The 26,518-nt window shown below is 38.2% G+C and overlaps 1 protein-coding gene across 4 annotated transcripts in view; it reads right to left on the bottom strand.

Annotated features, from left to right (window-relative positions):
• AKAP7 (A-kinase anchoring protein 7) overlaps positions 1-26,518 on the bottom strand; it is a 160,719-nt gene that overhangs the window by 27,137 nt on the left and 107,064 nt on the right. The window contains exons 1-2 of one of the 4 annotated variants that reach the window (XM_054491879.2): positions 6,462-6,709; positions 3,962-4,030 (exon numbers count right to left, since the gene is read on the bottom strand). The exons of 2 other annotated variants lie outside the window; for them this stretch is intronic. In XM_054491879.2, coding sequence (XP_054347854.1) covers positions 3,962-4,030; positions 6,462-6,510 — 118 coding nt within the window. In that variant the 5' untranslated portion in view covers positions 6,511-6,709. Of the gene's footprint in view, positions 1-3,961; positions 4,031-6,461; positions 6,710-26,518 lie in introns of those variants that run through there. One more of the 4 variants, XM_054491878.2, reaches the window with a different exon arrangement.

Genomic DNA, 26,518 nt, shown 5'->3' with positions numbered 1-26,518 from the left:
AAGACAAATGTACAGAAAAAAGCTTAGAGAAGTTAAACGGTAAATGTCAGAACCAAAAGTGCAAACTGAGCCATTTTGTCTCTAGAGCCTCTATTTTTCTACCACATAGACATTGAGAATTTTGAAACTCTTTTGAGTTGGGCTGTCATCATCACTGCTTATCTTTTATTTTTTATTTCATTATTTTACTATAAATATTTCCCAAGAGCACTTGGGATAATTTGGTCTTATTAAAATGCAAATCCATGGCTGGGTGCAGTGGCTCACACCTATAATCCCAATACTCTGGGAGGCCGAGGTGGGAGGATCACTTGAGGCCAGGGGTTTGAGACCTGCCTGGGCCATCTCTTAATAATAATAATAATGTGCCCCAGGAAGGAGTAATTCAGATATGAAGATTTCTTTTATTAGCCAAAAGCTTTTGGTATATCAGAGTCCTGCTTCTTCTTTCATGGCCCCCCAGGAAGATGCCACAGGACAGACCACATCACACTGCTGAAGGACAGGGCTTCTGGATACAGCTCATGGCAGTCAATGGCTCTACTGGGGGCTGGGAATAATTCTACAACCTTGCTATTCCTCATGGAAATTATTCAACATTTGATGGTAGAATCCTGCAAACTCTAAAAATGTCAGAATAACAAGAAGGAATCCAGTTACCACGTAGCCTATGAATAGACAGAATCAGGAAGGTAAGATAAGAATAGTAACTACTAGCATTTGCTCTAATGTTCCTTTCCTTGATTTTAGAAACATAAGCCTCCTGATGACAAATTATTTAATAAAGGAAAAATCTAACCTTTAGTGACTATGGTTAAATGTTTGTTTTACCTTGCACACCATTCCTGCTGCTACCACAATATTACCCACAGAAATCTTATGCAAAATGTAGTCTCAGGTTACACACACCACCTCTGGCTTCACTGCTTCAGAAAGAGGGCAGCAGATGCCGAGCTGCCTGGGATCCCAGCCTTCTACCAGCTCTCAGCCCCATGGCACCCCGGGGGACCATAACTGAGAAATCCCCCACACTTCTGGCTTTCAGCAACTTGCCCTCTTAAATGAGACAGGGGAGCATCTATTTTCTAACAGTTGCATTTAATAAGCAGTCTTGAACATAATCCTAGCATAGTACTTGGCACACAGTAGCATTAAATAAATTAAGAGGAGGAGAAAGAGAAAGAGGGGAAGTCAAAGAGGAAGATTTGGAGGAGGAGGAAGAAAAAGAATTGCATCACATCTATATCACTCATTCTTTTATTCCGTAGACTCTTAGCTCTAAGGGGCAAATGGGAAAAAATTAATTAAACAAGAGTAGTTCAACCCCCACTTCTTAAATCTGAGGAACTGAAGCCCTGAGATATTAGCAGCTTGCTCAGACAGGATGTAATAGCAGAGCTGGGTTTCTCATCCAGCCCTCTGTTCTCCCAGGCCTGTGCTCTGTCTACAGTAAGAACTGCATGCTAAGCAATGGGCCATATATTTTCAACAGGCAGTGGCAGAACTGGAGTTATGCTGTGTCCCCTGTGGGCAAACACATTTTTACTGGCAAGGAAGAAAAATAAAGTGTCACTGTTCTTTGATGGGAGGTTCCCTATCCTCATTCCCTGGGGCCCAGAATGTAAAGTCTAAGTGTGAGCCTGTTAAAATGTTTCTCTGGTACGTTCAGTAACCAAAGCTCTTCATGGATTCCAACATTAACCAGAGTTATTCCATATTCTGTCCTCTGATAGGCTGATTGATACTGAAGCTCTCTCACACTCACAAGAAATGTGTATCATTCCCTTCATCGACAAACATTTAGAACATGCCTCCTCTGGGTAACACACTATGTTAGGGTCTGGTGCTACTAAGAGAGATGTACGACACCCACCCTGAATACGAGGTGTTTGAAATCCATGTGATAAGATAGAGCAGACATGTGAAAGGTAACCATGAAGTCAGCATATCTTAGGTGCAAATGAGAAGAGCAAAGTATAAGGCTATAGGATTTCTAGGACGACTTCTAGGTAATTGGAAAATCTAAATATAGATGTCCTTGTGTAAAATTTGATCACCTTTATGGTAATTACGGTTATATATATGCATTCACCAGACATTAAATCCACACTGCATACCTCAATTTATGGATTAATGTAATATCGGAAATTATCTCAACATTTGACTTATATTTATAAAATGAGTACTATAAATGGTCCCAGTAATTCATCCCACACAAAAAGACTATACTAACACGTATTTCATGTATAAAATTAAAATGTGTCTTGTTAAAACACATACTTATTCTAATATTTTATTTTCAGCCATCACAGAATATCAGGACTAGAAAGAAACTGAGTTGTCAGTGCATTCATTCATTAGCAAGTCCATTCTCCCTTTACAACACCCCTAGAAGGTGATGTCCTTATGATGTCCCCATCCTGTCCTTGAATACTTTCAGTGACGAGAGACTGACTAACTCATGAGGTAGGTCAGTTCATCTTTACCATTCATCTATTTAATTCTACATAAAAGCTGTGTACTTCAAAATGGGAAAATCTGCAACAGGAAAAGAGAAAACAGAACGTTTTCTAATTAGTTACAGAGGTATCTACATGGTTATTAAGTTTTCTTGTGAGGTTTGCTTAATGAGATAGATAACCCAGAGTGGTCTATATGCCTCTGCAATATTGACCACTGTGGGTTATCTGCAATGACATTTCTGTTCACGATAGACATTCCTTTCAGGCAGCTCAATATGAGAAATTAGGTAATTCAAATAAATCAAGTTCTATATAAGTAGTCAACAAAAACTACATTGGAAAATACCTATAGTATTTGTTAAACCTATCATATTTACAGTAATTTTTAATGTTAACAATGTTCCTGTATAGCAAGAGAAAGAGCCTAATCTTCCAAGAAACATGAATTTATTGACAGTGTAGTCTACTTACTGTGGTGAAAAATACAGTTTGGAAAAATGTTTAACTTCCAAGATTTAAACAAAAAGGTGTTTTGTGCTGCACTAATTAATAAATAAACCATGACAAGCTCTGCTGTATTTGACTATTCAGCCCATTGGCAAAATTTCTAGCAATCCCACTACTGGGTATCTATCCACAGAAAAGGAAATCAGTGTATCAAAGGAGTATCTGCACCCTGATGTTTATTGCAGCATTATTCACAAAAGCCAAATACGGAATCAACCTAACTTTCCATCAATGGATGAATGGATAATGAAATTGTGGTATATATATATATATACTACGGAATGCGATTTAGCCATAAAAAAGAATAAAATCCTGTCATTTTCAGCAACATGGATGGAAATGTAGGTCATTACAGGAAGTGAAATAAGCCAGGCACATAAAGACAAATATTGTATGTTCTCACTCCTATGTTGGAGCTAAAAAAAAAAAAAAAATGTAGATCTCATGGAGATAGAGTAGAATGATGGTTACCAGAGGCTGGGAAGTTGTCGGGGAGAAAGATGATGAAAGGTTAATAGGTAAAAACACAGTTAGATAGAAGGAATTGGTTCTAATGTTTGACAGCACAGTAAGGTGACTATAGTTAAAAATAATTTATTGTACATTCCAAAATAGCTGGAAGTTGAAATATTCTCGCCACAAGGAAATGATAAATGTTTGAGGTGATGGATATCCTAATTGCCTTGATTTAATCCTTACACATTATATGCATGTACCAAAATATCACATGCCCCATAAATATGTACAACTATTATATATCAATTCAAGTTGCATAAGAATATTTCTGGGTATGCATATAAGTTAACTTTCTACAGCTTAGGCTCCCACACGACTAGTTGATTTAAAAAAAATCATAATTTGCTATCAACAGACTAAAATAGTAGCACTAATAAATCAATTAAATCAGAATTATTTCTATCTACCACCACCACCAAATGGCAAAAGCAGGATAAAATAGCAGCAGGAGAGGGGAGGGGTCACTTGACTCTTACCACTTGACCAACTGGGTATATCCTTGCTGTATCTCTGTAGGACTGCAGAGGACGAGCTTTCCAACTCACCTGTGTTTTGAGAATAACACCCACAAATTTAAACTTTCATCAAAAACTCATCAAATTTCCCATAATTTGGGCTACCTTCAAGGAGGAACATTCTAGGTCCACTGCCTGTTACAGAATTAGAAGAAGTGGGTATTCACATTTTTGTGCTCTGCTTTTAGTAGATGCTCAAGGAGTACATTGCTCAGAGTAGGCTAACAAGGCTATTAGGTGATGACACAAAGATAAATAAGACCCAGGAGGTTACTGTACAATCTAGCAGCAAGATCAGAAAAAAGCTGGACCCTCCCAAATGTCTATTATGGATTCTTTCACATTATCAGCGCAACTTACAGACTAGATACCCACAGTTTGTACTAATTTATATGTTCCTTGAGGCACGCTGAGCAATAAATTCTCTGCCACTTTTTAAATGTCCCCTTTATAAGTACTGTTAGGCACATATTACCAGAAGGACAGTGATGCCTGGCACAGAAGCCTATCTTTAGACCATCCTGTAGCAGAGAAATTAAACACTGCATCAGGAAACAGCTCTACAATGTGCATATGTGTTTGCATGGGGTGTGTGAATGGAGTATGAAGCAGATTAGGAAGAGAAAACCAGTGAAGTAACCACAAAATCAGACAGACGAAAGAATGATGGGCAGAAAATGGAGAGGACCCAGGGGGCCATCAGGAGTGAATGGGAGCAGGGGTGCATATGCATTTCTTCTAACCATAATTTGCACCTCCAGACTCCGGCTTCACTTCAGATATGGAGTTCTATCTTCATTTTTTCTTAAACTTTGGAATTTGAGACAGTAAACCCCAGAAGCAGTACATATTACTTCCTGTCCATCAATATTAGGAAGCACCGTATGTAAAACAGAAGACAGTTCTTCAACAGTCCCTGATAAGGAAGACAGAAAAGAACAAATTCCTTCTGGAGTTGAAACTTGACGTCTTCAGATGGAGCCAAAAGATGCTTACAGACAGGGGAAGAAGAGAAACAGAGCAGGAGAGCAGGCACTCCAAGGGAAAACCCTGAACAGTGGAATAGAAAGGGAAGAGGGTGGGGAAAGAATTCACTATCCCCCTGCATCGGCCCATGCCGAGGTTTTTCAGAGAGGAGTGTTCCCCAAGAAAAAGATCAACCAACCCAAATCTTCAGCAACTACAAATAAATCATTCTGACAAATAACCTGAAAAGTCTTGGGCTGCCAAACGAATGTCAATGCTCTTTGTTAGAAAGTGAATGACTTTGTTGTAAGGTCATCTCAAGTTGTAAGAGCAGGATTGTCACATACTTTAGAGTATCCTTTCACAAGTAAAATTTAGAGCACAGCTTATTGGCTCCTTGTTAACAATCAAATGCTCCACAGTTTCCAATGTTTGGAGACTTCAGCATTTATTCCAAAGCATTCCCCAAAGAGTTACTGTAAAAACTGTCTTATTTCCCAAGTGAACAGGTACAGCATATGTATTTTTTTTTTAAAACAGTCCCTGGCTAGTTTCCTGAAGAACAAGCAGCAGGAAATATAAACCAGACGTACATCTTTCAGTATCTGAACCAGATATTATGAAATTCCATGGACCTATTTAAATTAGAATCAAGCACTGATACGACACAAATGTGGCTGCAAATTTAGCAAGTATGACTGGAAACATTATATTGAAAAGGAAGTAAAAATTCCCTATTTCGGGGCAACTAGGGTAAGGCAAACTCTATTCAGCATACTAATTAAAATGCCAGTATTCCATTTAACAAAGCTAAAATGTAAGTGAATATACATAAGCCAGTGAAGAACAAAATTCAATGCAAATGTCACCACTTTAAGTTGTCTTTTCTAGGCATAAGCCGCTGTGGAATTCAACATTCATTTAGGCAGGTTCAATGGGGTTTCTGTTAGAAGCAAAGCGGCATCACTTGTTTAGAGTGGTCTCACAGGCACACTTGAATCCCTTCTAGGAAGAACAAAGCAGGGAACACATGAAAATATCTGCAAGTGTCTAATATGTGTCATTTTAGAACCAGCTTTACCTATCTGTTACTGTTGAGCATTGCTCTGAAAATATGCCAGTTTCAGATAAGAAAAATGAAGTCTGGCTTGTACAGTATATCAAATTGAATGCAGTGATTTAAAGAAACTCAAAACTAAACTCTGACTCTAACGTAGTGTGATAAAAATGAGCTGGGAGAATACCAACAGAGGAGAATCAGAAATGAGTTTTCAGTATTTTGTATTTTTAACACAGCCCATCTACTGAGTTGCAGTACCTTCGCAGTTAATTTGTAACTACACACCTACCAGTCCCTTTAAGAAACACACATTAAAAATCATAGCTGATTAGTCTGCTATCTTTCCCATTAAAAAAAGAGCAAAACTACCCCTAGAAGACAACCGCACAAAATAGTCAAGCACTTAGGATTCTGCACAGTACAAATCCCACTTACTGATTTTTCCTTCATCTCTTGAGAAAGGAAAGCAGCAAAGCTGGCCCATGGCACTGGTCCTGTCTGTCTTTCCTGGTGTTCTTCTCCGTGAGGACCCCAAATAGAAACTGCAGTTTACAGCACAGTCTGCGAGCACACCCTGCCTTTTTCACTCCACGGAGCAACACAGGCAGCTTGAAGAGCCAACGCACACGCCGCCGGGGGGAGAGAGAGGAGAAGGGAACTTGCTGCCGTGAGCAAAAAAGGCTCCACCTCCAGTCCTCCAGCCTAATGCAACTGCTCTGGGACTGGCATTCAGTGAAAGAAGTGGCTACATGCTCCCGTATTCTCACAAAACTGTGAGTCCCTGGCCATAGGTCAGTGCCATGTGTACTGTCTGGCTATTTGCATATGTCTTTAAGAAAGGTAGTCGAGAAAAACCACAATGAGCCCTTTCTCCTACAGACAACTGCAGTAATTACACATGAAAATTCAAACCCAAAAAAAAAACCATATTTTCTGTCTGCTACTTAAAGAGGAAGAGACTTCTTTTATCCCTAGGAGATTGTGGTTTATGAATAGAAAACCCAACAGAGCAGAACACTGGAACCACAACTTGTATGAAGTACCATTAACTACCTAGCAAACTGCATGAACAATAGAAATGATAGGCTAAGTGTGGGGAAAGAGGCGACTGTTATCTGTACGGTACAGCATATCTTTTAAATTCCTGCTTTCTGATATATTGCCTTATTCCCCTACTAAAGCAGTAATCAATAATATTAATTTTGAAATTATACCATCAAATATGTCAAGAGCCTAGAAATTTACCCAAATATAGATGCATCACTGACAAAAAGATAAAAGATTAGGGTATCTTTCTGAATGAAGCCACAAGGTGATGGAGCAAATTCAGGGGCAGCAAAACAACTAATTTTAAGAAAGGCTATATTTTGAACTCTATTACACGAAATAACAGATTTCACGTAATTGTTCAAAATCTGTTATCTTATAGAAGGAATAGCCTTAGTTTATGACACTCTAGGAAAGAAAAATTGTTCATAGTGCCAGAAATTCCACCCCGATTCTTTCTTACTCCTCTATTTACTAGCTAGGCACACCTATTTCCCATGGATTAGAAGGAGAGGGAACAGGATGATGCTGAACACCTCAAATGGTTCTGAACATAGTCCACCTACTTTCATACTCATCCAAACAAAAAGAGCCTGCAGCATGGAAAAATGAAAATTGTCCATTTTACAAATTATATTTGTTGCATTTAAAAAAAAAACAGTGAAGATGTTGACAAACACTAGTATCTGTTTTCAATGCTTTTTTTCTGAAAGATAGAATTTTGATAATTTTGATGCAAATATCAAAGAGTATTTGGAGTGTTATCAAGGAACACAGTTGTTTTTATATGTCACAGGTATATTAATATGCACCTTGACTTCCAAATTAGAAATACTGTGAAGATCTATGGAATAAAAAGCAAAGATCTGACTGATTAAACTGGCAGGTCTATCCACATAATTAAAATTAATGTTTAGAGAATTACATGTCTTTAAATTGCTTTCACTTTTTCAGACTATTTAAAATGTAAAGACGCTTATTTTACCTTGATTTAAAGAGGACACTCCATTCTATCATACAATGAACATTACAATTTTAAGTAAAATTCCACTTTTATAACCAGTTGGGTTTCTTCACAGCTTAGTGACTTATAAATAAACAGCAACTTTAAACTCTTCCATTATTCCCCCAAATTCACCAACACATGAGTGAATACAGGTGTATGTTTTAAAATATAAAATGATTTTGTGTATAAATGTAAAATAGTCCTAAAAGCAATAATATAAACCTTATTAAGACTAGAAAGCAAATAAATGGCCTGTAACCCTAAAAATGGAAACATCAGAACCTACAGCAAATTTTGAACACTGGAGACGTGACACAGAATGCAGTTCTTCCCAGCCTTAACACTGCCACTAGCCAGCTAGGAAACACCAGACAAGCCCCTGGTCCTCTCTGGACCTCAGTTTCTTCACCCAAAAATAAGGCAGTAGGAATATTAGGATCCTCTACAGTACTTGCATTATATGATTTTGTGATCAAAATAACAAAGGCAATAGCCTATCAACCAGTGAACAATTATCCTAAACATTACTTTTTGTGTTCAGTGAAGATGTATTTGCAGGGAACATTCTTCACTGAGGAAAATTAGTAACTCCTGGCATTTCCCAATCACCAGCATCGGTATAGTGATAAAACCTTTAGAGTCAGGAAACCATGGGTTTGAATCCCAGATGTCAGGTATTAACAGTTATGAAACTCGTGCCTCCTTGTCAGAGTTTTGATATCTTTATCTGTAATTCAGGTAAGTTCATTATAAACCTTTTAATTTGCATTGCAAAATAGTATTTGAGGGGGAGGGGAAGAAGAGAACACACTGTCTGATGGCTGTATTTATATGCACCTCAGTCCTTCTAGCACCAGGTAGTAATCTTGCCTCCTCCTCTTCCAGTTTTGTGCCCTACTGGCTGCCATCTTGAGTTAATGCTTATATATCTGGCCTCCGAACAAAAAGGCCCTCTACTCAAACTCAGAGCCCAGGAGGATAATGTTCGTGCAATAAATCCTACCAACTTAACTTTATTATTAACTATTCCCTGTTGGCACTGCTTCTGAAAATGTGCAGTTAAGAATAGGGACAGGCACCATGGCTCATGCCTATAACGCCAGCACTTTGGGGGGCCAAGGTGAAAGAATCGCTTGAAGCCAAGAGTGCGAGACCAGCCTGGGTAACACAGGGAGACCCCATCTCTACAAAAAAATTTTAAAAATTAGCTGGGCATAGTGGCACATGCCTTAGTCCTAGCTACTCAGGAGGCTGAAGCAGGAGGATTGCTTGAGCCCAGGAGTTCAAGGTTATAGTGAGCTATGATCATATCACTATACTCCAGCCTGAGTGCAGGAATGACCGAGTGCAGGAGTGACCGAGTGAGACTCTGTCTCTATAAAAGAAATAAAATATGGCCAGGTGCGGTAGCTCATGCCTGTAATCCCAGCACTTCGGGAGGCCAAGGTGGGTGGATCACGAGATCAAGAGTTCAAGACCAGCCTAACATAGTGAAACCCCACTTCTATTAAAAATACAAAAATTAACCAGGCATGGTGGTGCACACCTGTAGTCCCAGCTACTTGGGAGGCTGAGGCAGAAGAATCACTTGAGCCTGGGAGGTGGAGGTTGCAGTGAGCTGAGATCACGCCACTGCACTCCAGCCTGGGTGACAGAGACCGACCCCATCTCGGAAAAAAAAAAAGAAAAAAAAAACATATATATATATATATATATATATATATATATATATATATGAAATGTGTCATTAACTATTTATCAAGATATTCTGCATGAATGAAGGGGAGCTAGATAATGTTGGAGGCTTTTTCATAAGCATTAAGTGAATTAACCATAATGAAAGATAGAAAACAATGGAGAAATTCAAGATAAGAATTCTAAAACCTAACATTTACTGGACACATAACACCAGGCACTTGAGTTTACTCATTCATTTAATCTCTAAGACAGCTCTCTGAGGATGGTGGTATTACTATCTCCATTTTACAGGTGAAAAACGTAAGCTCAGCAAAGTAACTTGGGTGAAATCTTTCGGAGAGTATGTGACAATAAGGCAATCTGAACTCAATCTGTCTGGCTCTACAAACCCTAAGCATTTGATCCAGAGTTCTGTATTATTAAACAAAATGTGTGTGTAGACTCAGCTATATACAATATGAAACAGCATACCACAATTTCAAAATATTATGCAGAAAAATGTTATTTAACCAAGCTCTATCAAAATCTTGCCTTGGTTCCTCATGTTTTGCCATCAAATCCCTTTACTAATGCTGCTAGAGTAATATAATCCTATTTCAAAACAAAGGACCTAAAGATAGACCCTTCTCGGGGCTGAAGCCTAGCACTGTTGCCTGCCACATCTTGGAAAAACGCCTCAATTGAGAGCACAGAAACAGCAGAATGGCCCCTGAACACATTCATCTTCCAGGAAAAATAGCAATTTGGACCATTCACAAACATAATCCCTGACAATATTCATGACCTTTTATTAGGGAATTAACACTCTTCTCAGTAATATATGGAGGTCTACTATAAGATTTAAAAAAGAAGATTAACGTTGATGAGGAAAAATATCTGATATGATACTATGTTCATAAACTTAAAACCATAACCTTTCCATGCTTTCTTTTCTCCCAGGCCTGGCTACAGACCAATCATGGTTAGGACAGTTGCCTATACCTGCTATCATATTTTGGGTTTTTTATTATAATTGTTTAAAATGGCAGCAATAAAACTAAAAAGTATGAGGTGGGTGGCAGCTGCCTCTTGTCCATGTACTTTAACTGTCAGCTCTCATTATTGTCTCTAATGGAAAAAGATAATTCTTAACTATGACCAAAAGCTCTATTCTCTGTTGGTTAGCATTTTTTTCTACCTATAACTGAACATATATATATATGTGTGTGTGTATATATGTGTGTGTGTATATATATATATATATATATATATATATATATATATATATATATATATATATATTTGGACTTCTGAGAAACCTCATGGAAAAGTCTGAGTCAAAATAAAAAGCAAACCTCGCTGTAAGATTCTGACTCTACAAAACTATACAAATTACCAATTCTTACCAAAACTGTACAAATTACCAATCTTCTGAGGCTTCCAACTCACTAATTAAAGGAAATTTGAGTCTGACAACTTGTAGAGACACATGAGAAGGAAAAAAATAGTAAATATATTTTATTCAAAAGAGAGGAGAGAAAAGAGGACATTAAATGATGAAGTGTAAAGAAAGAAAAAAACCACTTTATCCTTCTAAATTTTGGAACCAAGGCTTAGGAGACAAGATACACCTTTAAGTACAAAAGAGACAATTTAGAAAGATTTCATTACACAGCAGGTAGCCCACTCACGGAAAGTGTTATGCCAAGAAATGTCACAATTTCAGCGAAAATGTATGTAAGTTCAAGAAGTGCTTGACAATTCGTGGAAACATAACTTGTGGAAATTGGGATGTTTTGGAATATATTCCAATTTTTATGTTGCCATTGGGTACCAAAAAGACAAACAATTATTCTGGGCCTGAAGAAAATCAGATGGACATACCCAATATTACATTTTGTTTCTCTGTGTTCTTGTAGTGAAACCCCGTCTCTACTAAAAATACAAAAAAAAAACACAAAAAACAAAAAACAAAAAACAAAAAAACGTAGCTGGGCGTGGTGGTGGGTGCCTGTAATCCCAGCTACTCGGGATGCTGAGGCAGGAGAATTGCATGAACCTGGGAGGTGGAGGTTGCAGTGAGTCGAGATTGCACTACTGCACTCCAGCCCGGGCAACAGTGCGAGACTCCATCTCAAGAAAAAAAACAAAAACAAAAAGAATTCATCTCTCAATAAACAACCCACAATAGGCCAGACCCAAAAGATGCTCCTTTATTGTTTAGCCACTGCTGCATCTTTGTAGTCATTTTGTAACCAAAGAGAAAGATTCTGAAACAACATCATTAAACCACAACTGAAAAAACTTTATCTATAAATCTCACTGGTTAAGTCCTGTTCTTAATTACCTGCAAAAAGAATCAGTCTTAACTGTGAAATTTGGAAGCCAAGAATCTTTTTTTTAAACCATTACTCCTACTTTAGTCATATTTTCAACAGACTTTTTACTTCTCTTTACAGTGTTTTTGTTTTTCTCTAAAACTAAAAGTTATAGGTATTTGTATTTGAAACTGCCATATGCTATACAATTTTAATATGTATAGCAAATGGATAGAGAATTTTTTTTCTATAAGACAGAAGAGAGAAAAGCATAAGGTGCCATATACAGCATATGTGCATTTAGGAAAGGGGAAGAAACAAGTAGATACCAAGAGCTACCAAAGAAGTCCTTATTCTTCACCAATCCACAAGAGTCATTCCAAAATCTCTGCTGATGCATTTCTGCTTAGTGCCAATTTTCAAATGCCTACTCCATGGTTACTATTCAGTCAGTTATTTTCTATGTGTGTGGCCCAACATTTAACGGCATGGATAGTCAAAGCCTTTTCCTTAATTAAGAAATAAGTTAGGGAGGAAAATTTATCTCCCTGCTTAGAGGACACACAACAGTAGAGCACTGGATGTAGGAGGCTGAAAGAAGGGCTGACAAGTCTCAGCACATATCTGGACATCTCACATTTACAGCATACCCTGCTATCAGTTTAATTCCATCCACTGTTTATTGAACACATACTATGAGCTAATATGATCATCACATAAGCTCTTGTGGTAAAGTTAACTCTTGTGTCAACGGGTGCCGCCAGAGTAGGTGAGAGAGCCAGGGCCCAAGGAGGGTACGAGCTCCCCATTTGAAGTCATGGCCTTAGGGGAGCTGGAAGGAGCCCAGCATTCCCATTGTGCCAAATCATATTGGAGTTTTATTAACCCAAAACAGTAACAGGAGAACAAAGGCCAGTAACAGTCATTTATTCTAGACAGATACTGTTCAGCCCTGCGTTTTACAGTCCAACCTTTTTTCAAGCATTAATGAAATCACAAAAACTGACATGAGTTACTTCCTCAAAAACAAGTTAAATATTTGGATGTTAAAACCTCATTTAAAAAAAAAAAAAAAAGGAAAAGCAAAGAATATACTTAATCTACTGACCAGTATTTGTATTATCAGACATGGCTGCTTTCTTAGTCAAGTGCTTTTAATCTTTTAATGTCCTAGACCTTTCAGAGGAGAAACCAACATCCTTCACAAGAAGAAAAGAAATATATTTCAGAAACACCAACAAGGCCCAATGAGAAGATTTTACTTGTAGTTTAACAATGTAAACAACAGAAAATTTGGTTCTGCAATTTCTAAATCATTGGAGGTTTTTCACAGGTCCTAATTATTCTTTATGTGGAATGCTCTCAATCTATATTTAGCTCTGAAAGTGGCCCAGTGTTTGACCTTGGGCAAGACAAGTCAGTCACATTTCCTGGTATGTCAAGCTTCAAATAAAAGGTACTTTAATAACTCAATATATTATTATTAAAGCTTTTTTCCCTCTAATAACACTTAAAGGGATAAGGAAGAATGAAAGTGAATCCTCAAAATAAAAGAAAATTTATTTATACCAGATAAAATGCTGTTAAATCAAGGCTGCTCTCGGCAGGTCTCAAAATCTGTCATGGTCCACCACAGCCCCGGCTGACATGCCTTCGATACGCCATGTCAGTATTCATTCTGATTAGTCTGTTTATGGATGCTTCTAACAACATGTGGTAACTGTCAGAACTATCGTTAAATATCCCACTGAATCTATTTTCTGTTCATACATTTCTTAATCCACAACTGAAATGTGTATCTGTTAGGATGCACTCAGCTGCAAATACCAAAAATTCTTGATTCATCTGGTTTAAAAATAAAGAAATGTCATTATCTCCTATAATCCTATAAGCTATGGTAGTGTCACTCTAGGGGTGGTTAATTCAGTGGCTTGACAAGATCATCACGGCTCATTCTCCTAGTGTCCCACGCTCAGCATGCATACTTACAGTCACCCAGTGTCCCCCATGGCCAAGATGGCAGCAAAGTCTAGGCTTCACGTGTACACCCAACACTTGGCAGCTAAAAAATGGTAGTCTCTTCCCTCTAAATCTCTTTTTATCAACTCATTGGGTCCTACCGGCGTTTCTGAAATATGTTTCTTTCCTTCTTGTGAAGGATGTCGGTTTCTCCTTTGAAAGGTCTAGAGCATTAACAGATTAAAGGCACTTGACTTAGAAAGCAGCCATGTCCCATAATACAAATACTAGTCAGTAGATTAAGTATAAGAAACTGCTGAGGTCCCCAGCAGACTTCCCAGATGTACTGAAATTGGGTCACATGCCACTTCCTTCACTAATCACTAGGAAGAAGAATGGAGCTAATCACCTTTGGGGCAAAAGTCAGGCCCATGTGGCCTGAGGCCCACTGTATCACAGTGAAAACAAAGAAAATGGGCTCAGAATAGGCAAGCTACTAGTGTCTGCTAGTGTTCTGTGTTTACCTTTTAATAAAAATGTGTATCTGCTTTTTGGTCAATTAATATCAAGAAAGTGATTAAAAGGGTCTATAAGTAATTTTATATATATATATATATATATACATATATATATATATATATATATATAGCAAAAAAGGGGGAAAAAGCCTAAAAAGTAAATCACTGAAAAAGAGTGTCATGCTTCCACACTCATAAACAAAATTGTAATTGCTATAATACATGGCTGGAGAACAAGTAGCAAAACTGTGAACTGCCTTTCTCTAAACCTTATTATACTAAGACTGACTGCTTAAGTAAAAGCTTCCGCTTATTATGATCCAAGTTGTTGGCAATGAACACATATTTGGCAGCTATGGTTCTTTGGTACCAAATATAAAACTGTGATGGTCAATTGCAGCTTCCTTTACTCATAGCCAGAATCAAGACAAAATACTCACCTGAATCATTACTCCAGTCAATAGAAGATCAAATAGACCCACAATTCATGAATTGACAAACTGTTGTTTTCTCAGTTGCTCACACTCAGTCCCTTAGGCATTTTATATAAAACATATTACGGTCAGATACAATATCAAAGGATCTCTGTGGGTTAATTAAAAAAGACAGAATTTAAACTTCATAAAGGGAAATGAAATATACTCTGTGTTTCTTTAGCCCTCATTATCTTCATTTCTACCAGAGCAAGTTTTTCTGTAGAAGATGCAATCTTGAATCATAGAGACATTTTTAGGCTACGGATGCTCCACAGACCAACAAGAAACAATTAACAAATCTGTCATACTTATGGAAATAATTTCCAAAACCTTTTATCTCTATCATAGCCTCTTGTTTAAGGTCTCCGTCCTTTCTGTACAATACATATCTCAGGTAACTAGCTGCAAAGCAAATCTGAAGTTCTAGGTTTCCCAGGTAACCTTCAGCTATTTCATTCATACCCATAGCTTGAACTACTAACCTAATGCCACTGAATCCTATAACTGTCATATAAATATATATATATATTATCTATGTCCTGGACCTCTCTCCTCAACAAGCCCCTTGATTGGGCCACAGCTGCTTTCATATGCCCAAAATGGAATTCATCATCTTCTTGTCACCAAAATCTGTTTTCTCTTTTATCCTGTGCCACCAATTGGTGTAGGGCACTATTGTCTACCTAGTTGTCTAAACCCCAAATCTGGGAGCCAACCTAGGGTTCTCTTCTGTTTTTCAAAATCTATCCAAAACCTTAAAATATTGATTCTCCTGCCTACCGAGATCTGCAATGCACCCCTCCTCCTTCTCCTTCTCCATCCACTGCAAATGCCAAGTGCAGGCAATTATCATGACGTGCCTAGACTACCATTCCTGCCTACTTATTGGTCTTGCTGATCAGTTTCCTGCTCCCCCTCAACCATCATGCTTATACTGTACCAGCAGAGTGTCTTTTCTTAAATACAAATCTAATCATGTCATTTCCAGCTCCAAAAATGTTGATGACTCCCATTCCCTACAAAATAAGATCTGGGTGGAACCAAGATGGCCAAATAGGAACAGCTCCAGTCTACAGCTCCCAGCGTGAGCAATGCAGAAGACGGGTGATTTCTGCACTTCCAACTGAGGTACCGGGTTCATCTCACCGGGGAGTGTCAGACAGTGGGTGCAGGACAGCAGGTGCAGGGCACCGAGCGTGAGCTGAAGCAGGGCGAGGCATCGCCTCACCAGGGAAGCGCAAAGGGTCAGGGAATTCCCTTTCCTAGTCAAAGAAAGGGGTGACAGACGGCACCTGGAAAATTGGGTCACTCCCACCTTAATACTGCGCTTTTCCAACAGTCTTAGCAAACGGCATACCAGGAGATTATATCCCGCGCCTGGCTCGGCGGGTCCTACACCCATGGAGCCTCGCTCATTGCTAGCACAGCAGTCTGAGATCAAACTGCAAGGCGGCAGCGAGGCTGGGGGAGGGGCACCCGCCATTGCCCAGGCTTGAGTAGGTAAACAAAGCAGCTGGGAAGCTCCGACTGGTTGGAGCCCACAGCAGCTCAAGGAGGCCTGCCTGCCTCTGTAGACTCCACCTCTGGGGGCAGGGCATAGCCAAACAAAAGGCAGCAGAAACCTCTGCAGACTTAAATGTCCCTGTCTGACAGCTTTAAAGAGACTAGTGGTTCTCACAGCACGCAGCTGGGGATCTGAGAACGTACAGACTGCCTCCTCAAGTGGGTCCCTGACCCCCAAGTAGCCTAACTGGGAGGCACTCCCCAGTAGGGGCAGACTGACACCTCACACAGCCGGGTACTCCTCTGAGACAAAACTTCCAGAGGAATGATCAGGCAGCAACATTTACTGTTCACCAATATCTGCTGTTCTGCAGCCTCCACTGCTGATACCCAGGCAAACAGGGTCTGGAGTGGACCTCCAGCAAACTCCAACAGACCTGCAGCTGAGGGTCCTGACTGCTAGAAGGAAAACTAACAAACAGAAAGGACATCCACACCAAAACCCCATCTGTACGTCACCATCATCAAAGAGCAAAGGTAGATAAAACCACAAAGATGGGGAAAAAACAGAGCAGAAAAACTGGAAACTCTAAAAATCAGAGCGCCTCTCCCCCTCCAAAGGAATGCAGCTCCTCACCAGCAACGGAACAAAGCTGGACGGAGAATGACTTTGACAAGTTGAGAGAAGAAGGCTTCAGACGATCAAACTACTCCAAGCTAAAGGAGGAAGTTCAAACCCATTGCAAAGAAGTTAAAAACCTTGAAAAAAAATTAGATGAATGGCTAACTAGAATAACCAATGCAGAGAAGTCCTTAAAGGACCTGATGGAGCTGAAAACCAAGGCACGAGAACTACGTGACGAATGCACAAGCCTCAGAAGCCGATTCGATCAACTGGAAGAAAGGGTATCAGTGATGGAAGATCAAATGAATGAAATGAAGCAAGAAGAGAAGTTTAGAGAAAAAAGAATAAAAAGAAACGAACAAAGACTCCAAGAAATATGGGACTATGTGAAAAGACCAAATCTACGTCTGATTGGTGTACCTGAAAGAGACGGGGAGAATGGAACCAAGTTGGAAAACACTCTGCAGGATATTATCCAGGAGAACTTCCCCAATCTAGCAAGGCAGGCCAATATTCAGATTCAGGAAATACAGAGAACGCCACAAAGATACTCCTCGAGAAGAGCACTCCAAGACACACAATTGTCAGATTCACCAAAGTTGAAATGAAGGAAAAAATGTTAAGGGCAGACAGAGAGAAAGGTCGGGTTACCCACAAAGGGAAGCCCATCAGACTAACAGCGGATCTCTCAGCAGAAACTCTACAAGCCAGAAGAGAGTGGGGGCCAATATTCAACATTCTTAAAGGAAAGAATTTTCAACCCAGAATTTCATATCCAGCTAAACTAAGCTTCATAAGTGAAGGAGAAATAAAATCTTTTACAGACAAGCAAATGCTGAGAGATTTTGTCACCACCAGGCCTGCCCTAAAAGAGCTCCTGAAGGAAGCACTAAACATGGAAAGAAACAACCGGTACCAGCCACTGCAAAAACATGCCAAACTGTAAAGACCATCAAGGCTAGGAAGAAACTGCATCAACTAACGAGCAAACTAACCAGCTAACATCATAATGACAGGATCAAATTCACACATAACAATATTAACCTTAAATGTAAATGGGCTAAATGCCCCAATTAAAAGACACAGACTGGCAAATTGGATAAAGAGTCAAGACCCATCAGTGTGCTGTATTCAGAAAACCCATCTTACATGCAGAGACACACATAGGCTCAAAATAAAGGGATGGAGGAAGATCTAACAAGCAAATGGAAAACAAAAAAAGGCAGGGGTTGCAATCCTAGTCTCTGATAAAACAGACATTAAACCAACGAAGATCAAAAGAGACAAAGAAGGTCATGACATAATGGTAAAGGGATCAATTCAACAAGAAGAGCTAACTATCCTAAATATATATGCACCCAATATGGGAGCACCCAGATTCATAAAGCAAGTCCTTAGAGACCTACAAAGAGACTTAGACTCCCACACAATAATAATGGGAGACTTTAACACCCCACTGTCAACATTAGACAGATCAACAAGACAGAAAGTTAACAAGGATATCCAGGAACTGAACTCAGCTCTGCACCAAGCAGACCTAATAGACATCTACAGAACTCTCCACCCCAAATTAACAGAATATACATTCTTTTCAGCACCACACCATACCTATTCCAAAATTGACCACTTAGTTGCAAGTAAAGCACTCCTCAGCAAATGTAAAAGTACAGAAATTATAACAAACTGTCTCTCAGACCACAGTGCAATCAAACTAGAACTCAGGATTAAGAAACTCACTCAAAACCGCTCAACTACGTGGAAACTGAAGAACCTGCTCCTGAATGACTACTGGGTACATAATGAAATGAAGGCAGAAGTAAAGATGTTCTTTGAAACCAATGAGAACAAAGACACAACATACCAGAATCTCTGGGACACATTCAAAGCAGTGTGTAGAGGGAAATTTATAGCACTAAATGCCCCCAAGAGAAAGTAGGAAAGATCTAAAATTGACACCCTAACATCACAATTAAAAGAAGTAGAGAATGAAGAGCAAACACATTCAAAAGCCAGCAGAAGGCAAGAAATAACTAAGATCAGAGCAGAATTGAAGGAAATAGAGACACAAAAACCTTTCAAAAAAATCAATGAATCCAGGAGCTGGTTTTTGGAAAAGATAAACAAAATTGATAGACTGCTAGCAAGACTAATAAAGAAGAAAAGAGAGAAGAATCAAATAGATGCAATAAAAAATGATAAAGGGGATATCAACACCGATCCCACAGAAATACAAACTACCATCAGAGAATACTATAAACACCTCTACGCAAATAAACTAGAAAATCTAGAAGAAACGGATAAATTCTTCGACACATACACCCCCCTCAAGACTAAACCAGGAAGAAGTTGAATCTCTGAACAGACCAATAACAGGCTCTGAAATTGAGGCAATAATTAATAGCTTACCAACCAAAAAAAGTCCAGGACCAGATGGATTCACAGCTGAATTCTACCAGAGGTACAAGGAGGAGCTGGTACCATTCCTTCTGAAACTATTCCAATCAATAGAAAAAGAGGGAATCCCTAACTCATTTTAGGAGGTCAGCATTATCCTGATACCAAAGCCTGGCAGAGACACAACAAAAAAAGAGAATTTTAGACCAATATCCCTGATGAACATTGATGTAAAAATCCTCAATAAAATCCCAGCAAACCGAATCCAGCAGCACATCAAAAAGCTTATCCACCATGATCAAGTGGGCTTCATCCCTGGGATGCAAGGCTGGTTCAACATATGCAAATCAATAAACGTAACCGAGCATATAAACAGAACCAACGACAAAAACCACATGATTATCTCAACAGATGCAGAAAAGGCCTTTGACAAAATTCAGCAACACTTCATGCTAAAAACTCTCAATAAATTAGGTACTGATGGGACGTATCTCAAAATAATAAGAGCCATCTATGACAAACCCACAGCCAATATCATACTGAATGGACAAAAACTGGAAGCATTCCCTTTGAAAACTGGCACAAGACAGGAATGCCCTCTCTCACCACTCCTATTCAACATAGTATTGGAAGTTCTGGCCAGGGCAATTAGGCAGGAGAAGGAAATAAAGGGTATTCAGTTAGGAAAAGAGGAAGTCAAATTGTCTCTGTTTGCAGATGACATGATTGTATATCTAGAAAATGCCATCATCTCAGCCCAAAATCTCCTTAAGCTGATAGGCAACTTCAGCAAAGTCTCAGGATACAAAATCAATGTGCAAAAATCACAAGCATTCTTATACACCAATAACAGACAAACAGCCAAATCATGAGTGAACTCCCATTCACAATTGCTTCAAAGAGAATAAAATACCTAGGAATCCAACTTACAAGGGACATGAAGGACCTCTTCAAGGAGAACTACAAACCACTGCTCAAGGAAATAAAAGAGGATACAAACAAATGGAAGGACATTCCATGCTCGTGGGTAGGAAGAATCAATATCATGAAAATGGCCATACTGCCCAAGGTAATTTATAGATTCAATGCCATCCCCATCAAGCTACCAACGACTTTCTTCACAGAATTGGAAAAAACTACTTGAAAATTCATATGGAACCAAAAAAGAGCCCAAATTGCCAAGACAATGCTAAGCCAAAAGAACAAAGCTGGAGGCATCATGCTACCTGACTTCAAACTATACTACAAGGCTACAGTAACCAAAACAGCATGGTACTGGTACCAAAACAGAGATATAGAACAATGGAACAGAACAGAGCCCTCAGAAATAATGCCGCATATCTACAACTATCTGATCTTTGACAAACTTGACAAAAACAAGAAATGGGGAAAGGATTCCCTATTTAATAAATGGTGCTGGGAAAACTGGCTAGCCATATGTAGAAAGCTGAAACTGGATCCCTTCCTTACACCTTATACAAAAATTAATTCAAGATGGATTAAAGACTTAAACGTTAGACCTAAAACCATAAAAACCCTAGAAGAAAACCTAGGCAATACCATTCAGGACATAGGCATGGGCAAGAACTTCACGTCCAAAACACCAAAAGCAATGGTAACAAAAGTCAAAACTGACAAAATGGGATCTAATTAAACTGAAGAGCTTCTGCACAGCAAAAGAAACCACCATCAGAGTGAACAGGAAACCTACAGAATGGGAGAATATTTTTGCAATCTACTCATCTGACAAAGCGCTAATATCCAGAATCTACAATGAACTCAAACAAATTTACAAGAAAAAAACAAACAACCCCATCAAAAAGTGGGCGAAGGATATGAACAGATGCTTCTCAAAAGAAGACATTTATGCAGCCAAAAGACACATGAAAAAATGCTCATCATCACTGGCCATCAGAGAAATGCAAATCAAAACCACAATGAGATACCATCTCACACCAGTTAGAATGGTGATCATTAAAAAGTCAGGAAACAACAGGTGCTGGAGAGGATGTGGAGAAATAGGAACACTTTTACACTGTTGGTGGGAGTGTAAACTAGTTCAACCATTGTGGAAGTCAGTGTGGCGATTCCTCAGGGATCTAGAACTAGAAATACCATTTGACCCAGCCACCCCATTACTGGGTATATACCCAAAGGATTATGAAACATGCTGCTATAAAGACACATGCACACATACGTTTATTGCAGCACTATTCACAATAGCAAAGACTTGGAACCAACCCAAATGTCCAACAATGATAGACTGGATTAAGAAAATGTGGCACATATACACCATGGAATACTATGCAGCCATAAAAAATGATAAGTTCATGTCCTTTGTAGGGACATGGATGAAGCTGGAAACCATCATTCTCAGCAAACTATCGCAAGGACAAAAAACTAAACAATTCCCACTCATAGGTGGGAATTGAACAATGAGAACACACGGACACAGGAAGGGGAACATCACACACCAGAACCTGTTGTGGGATGGGGGGAGGGGGGAGGGATAGCATTAGGAGATATACCTAATGTTAAATAAAGAGTTAATGGGTGTACCACACCAACATGGCACATGTGTACATATGTAACAAACCTGTACGTTGTGCACATGTACCCTAAAACGTAAAGTATAATAAAAAATAATAATAATAAAATAAAATAAAATAAAAAATCACTGATCATTAGACAAATGTAAATCAAAACCACATGATAAGTAGCCCAAAACTTTATAGAGTTGCCTACCAGGGTCACTGTAATGGAATTTATGGTCTTAAGAAATTACTAGTTGCATCATAAAAAAAAAGACTGAATTGTAAAGTTAACTTCCAATAGCTTGCATATAAAATAGAAATGGACAGGAGAGAGAAGAAAATGGTTAACATATAGAAATAAAAGCGTACATATAAAAAGCAAATAAAAATATTTAAAACTGAAAAAAACAAAAAAAGATCTGAACTACTTAAAGATAAGTAATTCATGTGGAGAGTGAATTACTTACATGTCCCCACACAGACTTCACTGGGTCGCTTATGCTGCTTTCTTGGCCTGGAAACTCTCTTTCATTCGCCTCCCTCCACACTGAACATTCTCATTTTCAGTTCAAAACTTTCCTCCTTTGTGCAGCCTGTCCTGACAATCCCTGGCAGCATTAAAAGCACCTTCACTTGGTTCCCATTAACTTCATTACAGTCATTATCACTTTAAATTGTAATTGTTTGTTTGCATGACTTCCCACTACAAAGTAAACTCTGAGAGCACGGCTGTGTTTGCCTACCATCTTTGATCTTAGATACACATCATAATGCTTGGCACTTGGTACCCTCAATAGATATCTGTTCAATAAGTTGCACAAATAAATTATAATAACCAAAATTGAACTGAAAGTTTTAAAGTAAAGGAGAATCCTTTATGTGCACAGTAGTCAGCAATGCTTCAAATGCCAGCAGGCAGCTATGAATGAATTGGTAACTCAGGCAGTATCCATGAATCCTAAATTCACTCTGCCAGTGTGACAACCAAGACCTATTTACTCACTAATCATACTTCACTACCCCCATTCATATTTTAAGAGTAACTATATAACAACAAAGGATGCAACTGAATTGGATTTTAAAAACCTCTCTTCCAATTAATCAGAGATCCAATAGTAATCAGGGTCTAGCTGTGACAAAAACTAAAATACAATTTAATGCAAAATAGGGGTTTCGTAAATTCTAATGATAGAAGAAACTTCATGAGGTAATTCAGACCTCCAGATTAGATAACCTCATAAATGATATGCTCTTTTCCATCTTAAAAGATACTAGATATTTTACAAATCCCTTAACACCTTGTTCTAGTATCTTAATCGTTTATAGAGTTCAAGGTTTTTCTAATGCCTAGAATAGTGTACTCCTAGTAAGATTAAGATGAAATGGACATTTTCTTAGACTAACCCTACCATAAGTCACTCTTGAGCCTTGTTTGTCCTGGGCTTAAGAATTCTATATACAGTTTGTAGCATTTCTACCACAATAATAATAGGCACCAGTTAGTGAACACTGAGTATGTCCAGGCATGATGCTAAGAGATTTTCATGCATTATCTCATTCAGTCCTCATGAAGTAACAACTATTATTATGCCCATTTTATAGATGTGGTAACTGAGCTTTGAGTCATCAAAAATGTGCAAAAAGTTGCTCAGCTGGAAACTGGGAAGTGACAGTGACCATTAGAATAAGGTCTGCCTGATTGTAGGAACTTCTGGTCACTATGCTTTCCTCTGTAGTTTGAGCTCTTTCTCCGTCTCTTTCTACTATTCTACATCCTCTCCAATTCCTCCATGTTTCACTGAAATGGAGAAGAATTTAGTGAGTTTTATAAGTCTGTCTATTGTGATTTCACCACATTAGCAATTTTTTTTAAATAACACTATATTATACAGATTTGCCAACTTTGTTTTTCCAGTCAAAAAAATTAAACCAAGTTTTTATCTTCGCCTATGATATAAAATATTGTATACATAAGTTATATATATACACACACATATAAGCATCTTTACTTTTGAAATGCACCAGTGTTGATCACCTGCCAATTTAAGGAAAGCATTAGGAATAATGCAAATCTTTAATAATAAATATTATTATTATAAATAATAATAATAAATAATAGAAAACTGATGTTCTGATGTTAGGAAAGAATACTATTGCAGTAAGTATTCTATATGACTAGCACTGCTATGGACATGAATAAGTAACATTTTCTTTTTTCTTTTTTTGAGACAGTCTTGCTTTGTCCCTCAAACTAGAGTGCAGTGGGGTGATCTCAGCTCATGCAACCTCTGCCTCCCAGGTTCAAGCGATTCTCCTGCCTCAGCCTCCCAAGTAGCTGGGATTGCCTGGCGAATTCTTTTCATATTTTTAGTAGAGACAGGGTTTCGCCATGTTGGCCAAGCTGGTTTTTAACTGCTGACCTCGGCCTCCCAAGGTGCTGGGATCACAGGTGTGAGCCACCGCCCGGCCAGTAATGATTTCATAACACTGTATGTCAAGCACTGTGGTAAGCACTTTTAAAACATTAATAAACATCGATTAATGTGGTGAAAAATGTGTTCAGAGGCAATGAGGCAATGTTATGGACTAGGCAGTCATAACTTTTGGCAACTATTAATTCATTATTTTGTTAATGGCTTTGTTTGACCAGACTCTGCACGCTAAGAATTTCATTCACACGGTTTTATTTTTCCTGTTTATTTGGAATTCAGTATTTACCTTCATATTTTTTATGATAAACTTCCAACTGAAGGCTCCACAAATAACTCATGAAATACCTTACTACTGCATCATTTTAGTAGTGATGCTTAATTTTTCAGATAAACTTAGCACCGCCCCTTTAATATGCAGGGTTCCTAAGATGTCTAATATAAATCATAAGGTTTGAAACCAACAGACGGTTGGATTTTCAAAATAGCCTGAGCCACAGCTGCCCCTTTGTGTTAGCATCCGGATTAACAGCTGATATACCAGTTAAAATACAGTGAGCCATCACTAAGATTAATTTTCTCAGTTAATTATCCCAAAGCTTCATCTAACTTTGGCAGATGTAAAGAAGTAAGCTGAGAGTTCCAATTATTAGTTGCTTTTCATTTTTATTAGGGGCATATAACAACAAATTTTAAACATTTTCTTTTTAGAAGGCATGTTTCATCAAAGAAACATATAAAGGGCACACTTAGGATACAAAAAGAAACAAGACTGAAATTAAAATAGAGTATTTAGCACGTCAAAGGTTCCACTTTTTCAAGAACATTATACTTTTTCAGGTAGGGTGACCTAAGTCCCAGTTAAGCCAGGATAGTCTTGGTTTTCTTCTTTTATCCCAGCCTAGTAAGTAACAGATCCCCTTTTACACTTAAAAGTATACCATTTAGATGATAAATCATATGGTCACCCAATTTGTATGTCATAAAATAAATAAATACCTTGTAGTCAGCTCTTATTAAATAAATTACTCCATAATTTTAACAGAGAAAATTTCTAACTGCTAAGTTTTCAAGTGGAAAAAAAAGTATACAGTTCTCTCAGATAACAAACTGTTTTTTCACTGTTCCCTCTTCTAAAATGCTTGAAATAAATTCATCTTAATCGGTCTAAGTAGAGATGAAATTTTCTTAATCATATCCCTGTTAGCCTGTGCAAAGAAAGAAAAAAAAACGCAAATGTTTTGGTCCTGCCTATCATACAAGAGACATTCCTGTATTACATAATATCTATTTCACATAATAATGATTTTTAAATGAGTCATTTCACATAGATATGCTCCTGTCTGTCTGGGGCATTTTTCTACTTGTTACATTTTTACCACATAATGCTCAAATGGAAATTAAAGGAGGGGAAAAAAATTAGAGAGTTATCAAACCAATTCATATTTAACATGGAGATAGCTTAATAGCCATCAAAATTAATTTATGAAAGTATTGAAAATATTGATCAAAATTAAGTTAACTATTTACAGATTACATTTTTTCATGGTTTCCCTGGACCCATGAACTAAAGCAGAGGTTTCTTTTAACGTTTTTGGCCTCAGGACTCCTTTATACTCTTCAAAATGACTGGCAACACCCCTACCCATCCACCTAGAGCTTTAGTTTACGTGGGTTATATGCATAAACATTTACTAAATTAAGGTAATTGTGGATATTCTTTGATACTATAGCAAAACATGACAAGCTATAGTTTCTTCAAGTTTAGTTGCAATGTAGAATCTTAAAACACACCAAGGAACTTTTTATACTCTACATTCTTGATCTATCTTGAATTTTTAATGGATCTTTTCTCCATGCATGACTTTACAGTAACATGTATACTATAAAAATCCTAGAAGAAAACCTAGGAAATACCCTTCTCGACATTGGCCTTGGCAAAGAATTTTTGGCTAAGTCCCCAAATGCAATTGCAACAAAAACAAAAATTAACAAGTGGGACCTAA

This window comes from Pongo pygmaeus, chromosome 5 (genome assembly GCF_028885625.2).
Source record: "Pongo pygmaeus isolate AG05252 chromosome 5, NHGRI_mPonPyg2-v2.0_pri, whole genome shotgun sequence".
NCBI classification, from domain to species: domain Eukaryota; kingdom Metazoa; phylum Chordata; class Mammalia; order Primates; family Hominidae; genus Pongo; species Pongo pygmaeus.
The sequence above is the reverse complement of the archived record's forward strand: the minus strand, read 5'-3'. Positions and strand labels throughout refer to the sequence as shown.